Source organism: Lutra lutra, chromosome 9, assembly GCF_902655055.1.
Source record: "Lutra lutra chromosome 9, mLutLut1.2, whole genome shotgun sequence".
In the NCBI taxonomy this organism is placed as follows: domain Eukaryota; kingdom Metazoa; phylum Chordata; class Mammalia; order Carnivora; family Mustelidae; genus Lutra; species Lutra lutra.
Genome location: NC_062286.1, coordinates 61,990,811 through 62,003,687, shown reverse-complemented (window position 1 = coordinate 62,003,687; position 12,877 = coordinate 61,990,811). Strand labels below are relative to the sequence as shown.

Below are 12,877 nucleotides of genomic sequence, written 5' to 3'. Positions count from 1 at the left end.
TGAGAGATACAATTTTGCTAGCATTCAGTAAAAACCCGTTCAGTATTATGTTGTGTCCTATAAACTGGCACTTAGTATAAAAATTTAATATAATTCAAATAGGAAAAATAAGTTTATTCTCAGATGACAAAAAACTTATACCATGAATATGCTGATATTATGTCCTCCTCACTTTCTGAAAGTGTATTCACTCTACTCTCACCAAATGTTTTCATTCAAGCTTAAGACATGTAATTATCTAGTAACTGCCTTCTTTGCTGAACTCATACTTACTCAACATTTGTCATCCTTTTTCTCTTTCAAGAATGCTACTTCCAAGTAGCAATGATGAGAGGAGATGACCAACAAGCCCCAGAACAACCAGTTAAAAGGGCCAGAATGGTTCTTATTCATATCCAGAAGGATGAGGTGTAAGTCAAATGAACTAGTTCAGCATATTGAGCAATATATGTGGAAAAATTCGCATACTTTTGTGTATAACCACATGGTATCTAAAGCTTTAGCAGACAGTTTTTCTTGGCTAAGCCCATAAGTAACATATACATGCCTGGTCCTAAAAATGTTTTAATAAGATTGAAATCAAGACATTAGTTTCTTCAAAAAAACCCCTGCATTTCACCTAGCACTCTAAAATAAAAGCTGGAATTGAGTAAAAAGGTTTTCTTTGATGTGATTCCTTTGATGAAATATGGATGAATATGGATGGCAACTCCCTGATGTATTTTAACTAAAAACTCAGATTGGATACAAAAACCACACAAAACAGGTGAACACAAACCATATGAACCATATGAACAAGTGATCATTTCTGGACTATTCTCTTGTTTAGGGCCAGTGGCCAAAATGAAGTGAAGATCAGTACGTAAAGTAGGGCCACTCCCATCTACTATCAGTGTTTGGTGATTTGGGGCAAATGCTCAAAATGCTGAAAGGACCCAAATGTGGTTATGAAAATGTAACTTGCAAAATGCATAGAGACAAATCAATAAATGAATCAATCAAAACTGTTTCCTGAGTATTCACTATACAGTCAGCATTGTGTGACACACTTTTAAAGTTCACGCTCTATTGGCTGCTGCCTCGTGGTTTAAAATGTCATTTTGAAAGATACAAATTAGTTGGGAACCCTCTTTCCCCGCCCCCCAAAAAAGGATTCTTCCCCAACCTAATCCTTACCCTAATCGTTCCTAGATCAAGTTGCACCTACTTTCTAGGGCAGCCTGAACTCTTCCAACAGGGTTCTGGTTAGAGTATTGCTATGTGGAAGGCAAAAGGATACGTTCCAGCTTGAGTCTTCAGATAAAGGCGGAAATGATGTTCATCCACATAGTGTGACTCCATGGAGTGAATGATGCGAGTTCTCACAGCCAGGGGCCTCCGGTGAAGGACCCTCAGAGGTGTTTTCTGGTCGATCTTTAGGTCCTAGAGGAGGATGTGTTACACAATCGTAGAGTCAGCTTTGCTGCCCAGGGAAGCCTGTCTCAACACCTCCGTCATCCATGGCCCACCACAGATGTTTTCTTTGGAGGACCTCATCTATCACTGTCAGGGTAGATACTAATAGTATTGTAATAGTAGTATAATAGTAATAGTAGTAGTAGTATAGTAGTATAATAGTAATAGGAAATACTAAATAGTATTCCCTAAGGTTCAGGCTCTGTGGAACTTCTCATAACGTTGTCCATAGTTACTCACTTACTGGGCCCCAGTATGCCATTTTTAAAAAGGCTTTGAGGTAAATGATCCCCAGGGTCTCTTTTACTCTAATATTTAATTAATTAATTAAATTGAGTAGGACCCTGGAGTTCTAGCCTGTCTTTCACTTTTAACAGAGTTCTTCTAGAAGACCTATTCTTACCTTCCTCTCCTCTCAACCCAACAGATGACCTAACAGCTGAGGTGAGAAATGGCTCTTTGTAGAAGGTGAGACCTCAGCATCACTGGTGTGTATGGGCAGTGTACATGTTTTAAGGACAACCATGCACCTACTTACAAGGTTATTTTGTTGTTGCTATTGTTATATGAAAAGAAATATCTAGAAAATTAACAGCTGCATCACTTTTTAGTGATATATGTTTCAATATAATAATCACAAAGAAGTGTGTACAATAAACCAGGACCTCTCAGTATTTGTAAGCCAGTTCAAGTTACTTTAGAATAATCATACTGCATGTCTTTTTTACAATTCAGATTTTTTTTTAGGGGTATGGGCTTATTTTTCTTATAATTAGAGATTTCCTCTTGTCACAAGATATATAATTAAGAAACAGAGATTAATATTGTAGAAGGTCAACTAATCCCAAGTTTTAAAAATAGATATGGGGCATAACAAGAAATGCAGGTTCATAAGAACTTTGAATCTTCTGCCATTTCTTGTTGGAACAACTCCTTCCTAATTTACATGATTTGGGAGTGCTTGAAACCATGCTAAGCAGAGAAGGATTTCTGTCTGGTCTTCCCTCTATCCAGTTCTCCACCAAGAAAGAAAGAGCAAGCTCTGACAAAGACTATACTTGAAATGGTGTGACTGTTTTGATCATGGCAGTGAGTCAACGGCCCCTCCTAACTCATGGGTTTTATGATTCTCTAAGGCTTCGAATTTAGAAGCACTTTGTTCTGCTGATACAGGCTGTCTCCATAAGGTTTGACATTTCTCCAGCCAAAAAGACAAAAAAAGGACAAGGCTGAACTGTTAAGGAATCTGTACAGATATGGCCTCTGTACAGAAACAGCTGGTTTTAAATGAATGACTAAGGAGTGCTCTTCTCCCTGTTTCTTTCTTGCTACTCACTCTCAGGCCTGCGAACCATGAACTAGTAAATGGAAGTACTAACTGAGCTGGGCTTCCAACATAACACTTGATCACCTCACATTCCTGTGTGTGTTTTGTGTCTATTTATTTTCAGTAGATACAAGGGAACCATTTACTCTAACATTCCACTCTGCGGGCCACTTTCTGCTGAATTTTCAGAAACACATATACACAAAAGTTGTTTTGTTTTGTTTTTCCCTTAAAAGTAGGTTGCCCTTAAAAAAGAAGAGACAAATAGTTAAGTTTGAAGTGACTCTTTCTCAACATGGAACAGGAACTCAGTTTTTTGTATTTTTGATGACAATAGGAATATTTGAAAACAGTCTTAAACCCAACTCAAAAAATCAGAAGTCAGCTAGTTCCATCAGTCTATTTGGGCTGTGAACCATTAAGAGAGACTCTTTCACTATTTACTCTGAACCTCCAAAAATCATCTTTCAGCATTATTTGGCATTATTTCTGAATTAGCTCTGAATTGGGCTACCTCCAAATAATGAATCTATTTTTTTTTTTTTTTTAAGTAGGCTCCACACCCAGTGTGGGGCTTGAACTCATGACCCCAAGATCAAGAGTCACATGCTATACTGACTGAGCCACCCAGGTGCCCCTGAATCTATTTTTAAAATGAGTTAATTTTCCCCTCAGCATTCTGACTGACTTGTACACGTGATGGAATAGAGATTCAGAAATTTGTTTTGCAACCTTAAAGGTATCTGTCTAGAGTTAAACTATCATCCTAAAGGCCCCAGATAATGGACCAAAAGCCAACAGCTTTTGATATAGAATCACAAAACCTGACACCTGAAGACCCTCTGGAGGTGATCTAGTCCACCCTCCGGGTTAGAAATGAATTTGTCTAAGCGGGTAAATGACTTGTATACATTCACCAAAACACTTACACTATAACCATGATTCTGCACTTCACTTTCTTTCTCATAATGTCTTGGGTGTTTCTCTAAGTCATAGACATAGACCTACCTCTATCCTTTTTTACAACAATTTTAGGTATATATGCATACAATAACATAAACTACATGGGATCACATGCTGTTGTGTTTTTTTAAATAGCTTTATAATATCCCAGCTTGTTCTTCCCTTTCCTTTTTGAAGGAAATTCACTTTGTTTCTAGTTGTGTTGTTGATTTTGCCACTTTGAATAAAGTAAACATCTTTGCACACATATCCTTAAGCACTGGAGTTTTATTTCTTCAGGACAGATTGCCAGTAGTAAAAGTGTTGGGTAGAAGACCAGTATGTTTTTAGTTTTTATAGTCATCGCTACATTGTTTTCCAAAAGGCTAAACACTTTACATTTCTACTGACTAAGTATACAACTAGCTTTCTCCTCCATGCCACCCATAAGGTGTTGTTAGTTTCAGAGGACTAAGTGAAGTTACTTATTGTTACTGTTGTTGTTACTTATTGTACTTCAATCCAGAAGTGGAACATCTTTTCAGATGATTCTTGGCATTTGGAGTTGCTCATTTTCAGCTGCTTATTTATATCCTTTGTCTACATTTCTGTATTGGGCATTTGCATTTTTCATAAGTATAAATCACATTTATGGTATCTTTTGCCATATAATTTGTTTTCTACGTGGTCATATATATGTGTACACATCACAATGCATCACCCTCTATGTACTCTTTATAGCTTGTTTTCTTCCCCCTTAGCACCTACCAGGAACATTTTGCTTTGTCAATAAATAGCTACTACATAATTTCTAACAACTGGCTAGCAATAATAGCTCATCACACAGATAAACCGTAAGATTAAGCCATTCTCCTTTAGTAGATCACCTAGATTATTGTAAAATATTGCCCATTTAAACAATGTTGTGATAACTGTATACATCTCTGTGCTCATTTAGGCTCATTCCTTCCATTTGAGAGTAAATTATCTTTACAGGAAGAGGTGGGGACAGGTGGGAAGAAATATGCAAATAAATAGGCAGACCCTCTACAGTGATATGTTCATGGGAGGGGAAACCTAGCAGGTACCAAAATATTGGTGCTGCACATATACTATCCTTCTTAAAAATGTATAACATGTTTTATTTATGCACTTAATCTTAGCATCAATTCTATTAGATCAATTCTATTTTTTATTTTCTTTTTACAGATGCCCAAATATAATAATAGGATTGCTGAGGTTTTCTATGTACCAGACACTGTTCTAAGTGCTTCATATGACCAAACTAATTTCATTCTTCTAACTAATAATATAGATGAAAAAACTGAAGCATAAAGAGGATAAGCAACTTGTCCAAAGTCACACAACTATAAAAGGCAGATCCAGAATTTCCACCCTAGTGATCTGTGCCCAGAGACAGGCTCTTCATCACTGGCATGCTGTCTCTCAAACAGGCCCAATGAATTGCCCCATCATTCAACCAGTAAATGGCAAGCGAGGTCTCACATTCCCCAAAGCCTATGACTTGCTAGTAATAAACTAAAAGTGAAAGAACTCTTTTATAAGCAATCAAAAAATGAGAAATAGAGCACTTAACTACCTTTATGTCATTTAGGAATTCAATGTCTTTCTTCTGTATGGTGTTATTTGTCCATATTAAGGCACTATAGGACTTGGTCTTTTCTTCTTCACCTTCTTTCATATGTCCTATTGCCTCTCTAAACAAAACAAAACAAAACAAAACAAAACAAAACAAAAAGGGAAGTTTGTCTAAATACACAGAATACACACAAGCCTTGCCCCAAACTTCCCTTTCTCTAAAAATAGCTTTATTGAGATAAGACTTACATACAATTCCCATTTTAACTATATGATTCATTGATTTCTAGCATATTTACAGAGTTGTGTAGCCATCCCCGTAATCTAATTTTAGAATACTTCATCATCCTAAAAAAGAAACTCCATACCTATCTGCAGTCATTTCACATGTCCTACTTCCCCTAGCCTTTGACAACCACTAACTGACTTTATGTCTCTATAGATTTCCCTACTCTGAATATCTCATATAAAATAGAATCATACAATATGTGATATGTGGTATCTGGCTTCTTTCACTTCATAACGTTTTCAAGGTTCACCCATGTTGGAGAATGTATCACGACTTTTTTCCTTTTTATTACTGAATAACATTCCACTGTATGGAGATACCATATATTGTCCATGGACATTTGGGTTGTTTCTATTTTTTTTAAGATCTTATTTATTTATTTGACAGAGAGAGATCACAAGTAGGCAGAGAGGCAGGCAGAGAGAGAGGGGGCAAGTAGGCTCCCTGCTGAGCAGAGAGCCCGATGCAGGGCTTTGATCCCAGGATCCTGGGATCATGACCTGAGCCGAGGGCAGAGGCTTTAACCCATGGAGCCACCCAGGCGCCCGTTTCTACTTTTTTGCTATTATGGATAATGCTACTGTGAACATTCATGTGGAAGTCTTTGCGTGGATGTACATTTTCATTTTTCTTGGGTATATATCTAGAAGTGGAATTGCTGGGTCATAATGGTAACTCTATGTTTAACCTTTTGAGAAACTGTCAAACTGTCCTTCAAAGTGGCCACACGTACACTCCCACAGCAATATACAAGGGTTTCGATTTCTCCACATCTTTGCCAACATTTGCTTTTTTCTGTCTTTTTGATTATAGCCATGCTAGTGAGAGTACAGTGAGCTGTCACTGAGGTTTTGATATGTCTTTTCCCAATGGCAAATGATACTGAGCATTTTTTTCATGTATTCATTCATTAATTGTATATCCTCTTTGGAGAAATGCCCACTTAACTATCTCCCTTGTTTTTAATTGCGTTGTTTTCTTATTATTGAGTTGTAAGAGTTCCTTATATATTCTGGAGATAATTCTGTTAACAGATAAATCATCTACAACCAGAACTTCCCTTCTGAGATCATCTCCTGTGAGTCCACTCTTACCTTGTGACAAGCTGCAAGTCACGGACTTGGATTTTGTTAGATGAATTATTAATTTTCTGTAGTAGCAGAAAAAGAGAAACAATTAGCAACTCCAGTCCAGTTATAGAGTTGCAGAAACATGACAATTTCCATGTCATGAAGTGGTTTACCTGCTGAAGTTCCTTAATTTCTTGTGAAGTGAAATGTACTCTATGAGGATTCACCAGCTCAATTGCAAAGGGCCTTCCTGGCAGCACACACCCCGTCATGAAACAGAAACGTGTTGATGGAGTTAACATTTGGGCTAATGCAAGAGGGTTAGGAGGTGTGAAAAAACGAGTTGAGCTCTAGAGGACTGAAAGTTCAGTGACATTACTACATCTGGGGGAGGGAAGGATGTGTGAAAGAACCAAGGGGCTTTTTGGAGGCTGCTAAACCCCAGTACAGGCAGTATGTGAAAATGACTGCTCTCCCAAAGGTCCATGAACAAGCCTTGTTAATTACAAAATAAAATCCAAAGAGCTGCTAATTGACTTGGTTACACTAAGGTAACGTTATCACACATGGCAATGCCCAGGGATACCAAACTGAAATCCATCCTCCTAAACCTAATCCACTAGTGAAATGGAAAAGCTATGATTCCATAAGGGGAAGGGACTATTAATCTCAAGTTTAGGATTAACTCTCATCATCTTTTTTGTAATGCAACAATGTAAAATGAGAGAAATGGAGGCTAAGAGAGCAGAATCGCTTTTAAATGAGATGTGCATTTTGAAAGCTATACTGGTGCTGCTGAAATGTTATCAAATGGAACAATTAATAAGCGAACTTTTGGAAAAACTCAGGCACCACCTTGTTAATGCACATAAAAGTCCCTTAGAAACTACAGGCATGTAATAAGGATGGCCTCTTAAGAAATAAATCCTGTTAAGACATAATCGTATCATTTATAAAGGTAGGTCCACAATCCACAAAGCTTCCTCGATGGGAGAAGCTCTGGGCTCTGCCCACTTTGGTTTTAACCAAGCAACTACAGCGAACCTGCTGTCTGAGAAGGGTGATAGTCTGAAGGTTAGTTCTAGTTAAGTGATGCTGTTGCAATCTTACCATTTCCTAATGTTCTCACATCTACATCTTCTCTTCCAGAGGAGGAAAAATTAAAACCTTTGCAAAGCAGATAAAGAAAAGCAATCAGTAACACAGTAACCCTAAGACTTTCATTCCCACCCCTCGGTAGAGACTTCATTTGTCTTGAACAATCTATAGGAAAATTCCAAGGGATAGTCATCCCACCTCTAATCCCAATCTCCAATAAAAATAGCAATGATAGTAAGAAACACCATTGATGGAGTACTTGTTTTATGCTGGCCACTGAGCTAAAATTCTGCATACATTATTTCCTTTAATCTTTATTATAACCTTATGGTGTAGGTATTAAATAAAAGAACACCAAGCTTCTAAAATGATATGTACTTTTCCCAAGATCCCATGATTGAATGGCAGAGCTGCTCCTGATGTCCAAGCCAGACTTTAACTGTCATCCTATGCCACCATCCTGTGGGAAAGCCAAAGGGAGAGAGCACTATTTGGAGGAAGGACCCACTATAAGTCTGGCCACAAGCTTATGGTGAAAAATCTATCCTTTAAATCCTTTAGAAATTTAACCTCTTTCCTTTTTTCCTTAAAGCAAAACAAAGCAAAAACATTTATTTGAGAATTAAACTCTATGAAAAGAAGAAGAGAGGAAAAGAAGGGTTTAAAAGCAAATTTTTATGTTAAACAAACCTAGGCTAGGATCATAACAAAACTAGTGTTCATTCTAAGATAGATGGATCACACTAGCCTAAAAAGCTGCAAATATTAGAATGGGAAATGGCATTAAAAAAAAAAAAAAGGGCAGGGGTTATATGACAACTTTCCTAGATACAAAACTGACAATTTCACCATCATCACCATAGGAAAAATTACCAGAGGCGGGCATTATCATAAATGTTTCATATATGTTAACACTATGAGGTAGGTATGCTCATTATCCTCATTTTGCTTACAAGGAAAATGAGACAGACAGGATAGGTAACTTGCCTAAGATCAAATCACTGGTAGGTGGTAAGGACAGGATTTGAACCAGACAATCTGACTCCAGAGTCTCTTAACCACCACAAAGACAGGTGGTCTCTTAACCACCACAAAGACAGTTCAAACTCGTCCCAGGAAAAGCAAGACCAGTATTCTGAGAGAAGGGATTAGAAAAGGCTGGGATATTTGGAGAACTCTGGTCAGTCCTTAGAGTTTGGCAAAGTGTAAGATCTCTGAACACATATTTTGGAGACTAGAATTCAGACTCACACCCTGATTTATTTACTCAGGAGCAAATATCTACAGTGGGCATGTGCAAGGCACTATGTTAGATCCTGGGGAGAAAAACAAAATGGACACAGGGCTTACTGTTTGTGGAGGGATAAGAAGTGCAATATAGCGAGTAGGGCTAGGACAGGAAGCATACAGGAACATTCTTGTTCTAAAACTACAGTTGCAGCATGAGCTATGAGGTTTGTATTTATTCCTCAATGGTCCAGCCACTTTGGACAGCACAAGATGAGAAGAACAAGATAGCTGGGAAGAACAAATGCGAAAGGTGGAAGGAGGGTGAACACCATTCTGACAGCCACCTTTTTCCAAGGAAAGAGTCTGCATGTAAAGGTCCCATGTAGATTTTAGAAAGAGGAGGGTGAACAAGCTTGCAAAGTCCTATGAAAATGACACTGAAGATTAGCCCTCTTTCCTAGGATGTGTAGCTGTGAAGAAAGGAGAATTTCATTCCTCTTTCACCTCTAAGAAATCCCTTTTGCAAGCCAAGGTCAGCACGTTGGGGAAATAGGCTCTGAGCTGTTGTTTGTCATGTACTACCAGGGTCAAGTAGGCTCCTTTCTGTCCATAGGGCCCAAAGATATAGGTCTTACCGAGAGAAGCAACACAGAGCTGGTTAGGTAAGGGCTAGACATCCAAGGTAGGCCTAGAACGTACGCTGCTGTGTTAACACCTGAAAACTGGCCAGGTAAGCAGCCATGAAACTACAGGATCAGGCTCTTCTCGAGGCAGAGAATCTAAGAAAGGCAAGGAGTAGGATTCTGTGAAACATTAAGACCCCAAGAACCCTCCATTCCATGTTTACACTACATTTTTAAACTGTTAATAAAACCCATAGTAACATCAGCAGCTACTAGTCAGAGTCAACAGACTCAGGAGCAGCACTAAGTAGGGGTAGAGAGCTAAATGGAGAGTTCAGAGGGGCATCTGGGAAGATACTGACTCCCTGGGTCTGTGATCTGTCTTACACCTGCCCACCTCCATCTCTAAAGCAGCCGTAATGTTAGCAAACCAGGGGATCCATAGTGACTGAGCCACAACCTGTGACAGGTAGGGGTGAAGGGAATGAACAGGACACAAAGAGATAAGTCTACCAGTGACAGCTAAATCAGACCAGAGATTTCCAGTTCATAAATTGGCCCATAAAACTTCCACAAGTTCTAGCCCATTAATAAAAAAGAGTTACAGAAAACAAGGCTCTTGAGAAGTCCAGAGACACACTAAATCTAGACAAAGGAAGAAGGGACACTTATTATATCTTTTAGAAAAATATTTCAAATTTGGGCACTTCACTGAGAAATATTTTGGGGGGTAACCTTTAACCCTTTATTTCTGTGTAATTATGAGTATTAGCTGACAACAAAAGGAAAAGGAGTTACCACCTTAAGTATTAGGAAATACATGTTTAAAATTTGGTTGAGTTTTCATTCTTTCTTTTTTTTTTTTTTTTAAGGATTTTATTTTTAAGTAACGTCTATACATGGGGCTTGAACTCAGAACCCTGAGACTAAGAGTTGCATACTCCACCGACTGAGCCAGCCAGATATCCTGCTTGAGTTTTCTAAATTCACATTATGCCTTGTCTTATCCCCCTAATCCTGTGAGTTCTTTGAGCCTTTTGCTCAAAGGAACAGATATTACAAAATCCAAAACAAACCAAGTGGAAGAATGATAAGAACTATCAGCAGTTTAGCTAGTCAGCAGCAACCTTCATACCCAGGGCAGACCAACAATGGGACTGACAAATGGGCAGATACAAGAGGATAAAGGCCTCAGAAGATCAAATTCAGTAGTTTGGACTTTAATCCTGTACATAGTCATTGGCAAGTTTTCAGCAGGGAAATAACATGACAGATATTTATTCAATAAGTGAAATAATAAATGGGTTAGGGGAAAATTTCTTAGACACATTGACTTTGAGAGTGTGTCAAAGTTTATTACTCATTAACTAGGGGATTAACAAGTGGATAATATGATGTGCCCATTGAAAGTGAGAGAAACAAGTTTGTATCTCCCATTTCGGGGAAGGAATCTTTATTTTTTTATTATTATTTTTTTAATTTTAAAAGATTTTATTTATTTGAGAGAGAGAGAGCACACATGGGTGAGAGGGAAGGGTAGAGAGAATCTGAAGACAACTCCGCACTGAGCACAGAACACAGAGCCCTATGAAACCAAGAGAGTCGGATGCTCAAACTGCTGAGCCACCCGGGCACCCCATGGGGAAGGACCCTTGATGTAAGAAGCTAGACTACTTCATACAATATTGCTTATTTTCAGAGAGTTGTAAACCATAGAGGTACAACAGTCAGAACCATCTTCCTAGAGCCGTCAGACATGAACCACAGAAAGAACAAGTAATATATCTTGAGATGCACAGGTTTAGCAAACTGATGCTTCCAATCAGGCATTTCCAACAACAGGCTTATCCCCTAACAAGGAGCCAGTAGCATAGGGGTCTAGAGGTCAGCTTTTTCTCAGGCAGTTCTCAATACATTTCCTCAGGATACAATTACGGATGCTAAACACATAGTTTGCTTCAATTTTCAGTTTGTGGATAATTTTTTCCCCCTCAAATGGAAAATGAAATCAAGCTTACTGCATGAAGGATTGCAAGGGGGAAACAGACAGCTCTTTCAGAGCCTCCCAACAGCCCTATTGGTAATGGGGGCTTCCTTGGGACCCAAATAATCAAAACTGAAAGTTTCTTGAATCATCTCATAGAAAGAGAGTAAGGTGGCCTCACAGAATTTAGAAGAGACTTTTTATGCTAAAGCTTGATTTTTACTTCTTCATAACTTGGATAATTCTCATGGGATAACCAGTACATAATATTAAGTAGGTAAAAGCTCATGCCAATATCCCAGAGTCTTGAATGCTAAGATTTTGGAAAATATTAGGTTGTTAGGTTAATTTTCTTTTTTCAGTAAACAATTTTTTTTAACGATGTTATTTATTTGACGAGAGAGAGAAAGAAAGAGAGAGCACAAGCAGGGGGAGCTTCAGGTGGAGGCAGGGGGAGAAGCAGCTCCCTGCCAGCAAGGAGCCCAATGCAGGGCTTAATCCAGCCCCTGAGATCATGACCTGAGTCAAAGTGCAGATGCTTAACGATCTGAGCCATCTAGGCACCCTCAGTAACAATTCTTAAAGACCCTTAAAAGAGGACCACCAACCCAATAGGCAACCAATTATAAGAAGATGTAGTTTAAAGTCCTCTCTCCTCTTGACAAGGCAGAGAGCTGGAAGGGACAGCCATATCTCTTCGCAGGTCATCTGCCTGCCATTCCTCAGGCAGGCTGCCTTAAGATTTTCAGAGTGAATGGTGGATATCAAGCTGGTTCCTCAAAAAAGGTGTTCTAATTATCCAGGAGACCCACTTCAAAGTAAATCATTATTTACTGCCTACAGTTTTTCCTGATGTACAGCATGACTTTCTGCAATTGACATCTTGGCCCCTTTCCTCTAGTCTAATCCCAGGTGACATCACAAGGATCCAAGCTGCCTATGACCTGACGGACCTACTGAAGAACAAAGAAAAACATAAACCTGACAGGATCTGACTCATTCCACAAACCTGGGCTCATTAATACCTGGAAAATGAAACACAACATACTATCATTAGGTCTTTGTAAAATGGTAGCTGTTGATCTCTTTTCTCTAGTCCTGAACTTCATCCCAGGACATGTTAGCAATTAGGCTGGGAGCCAGGCATTTGCCAGTGATTGTTCTTGAACAAGCACTGGATGTGGAAGTTGTGTTTTAATTTCCTCATATTTCCCCAAAAGAGGCCAAGTCTGAGGTGTCCCAAGGTCAGAGGTTAAGTAC

At 38.7% G+C, this 12,877-nt stretch overlaps 1 protein-coding gene across 2 annotated transcripts in view; it reads right to left on the bottom strand.

Annotated features, from left to right (window-relative positions):
* Nucleotides 1-12,877, bottom strand: part of PUS10 (pseudouridine synthase 10) — a 76,951-nt gene that overhangs the window by 5,400 nt on the left and 58,674 nt on the right. For both annotated transcript variants that reach the window (XM_047746620.1, XM_047746619.1), the window contains 5 exons: nt 7,793-7,849; nt 6,856-6,932; nt 6,707-6,762; nt 5,325-5,442; nt 1,280-1,422 (listed from right to left, as the gene is read on the bottom strand). In XM_047746620.1, the coding sequence (XP_047602576.1) occupies nt 1,280-1,422; nt 5,325-5,442; nt 6,707-6,762; nt 6,856-6,932; nt 7,793-7,849 (451 nt within the window). The remainder of the gene's footprint in view (nt 1-1,279; nt 1,423-5,324; nt 5,443-6,706; nt 6,763-6,855; nt 6,933-7,792; nt 7,850-12,877) is intronic.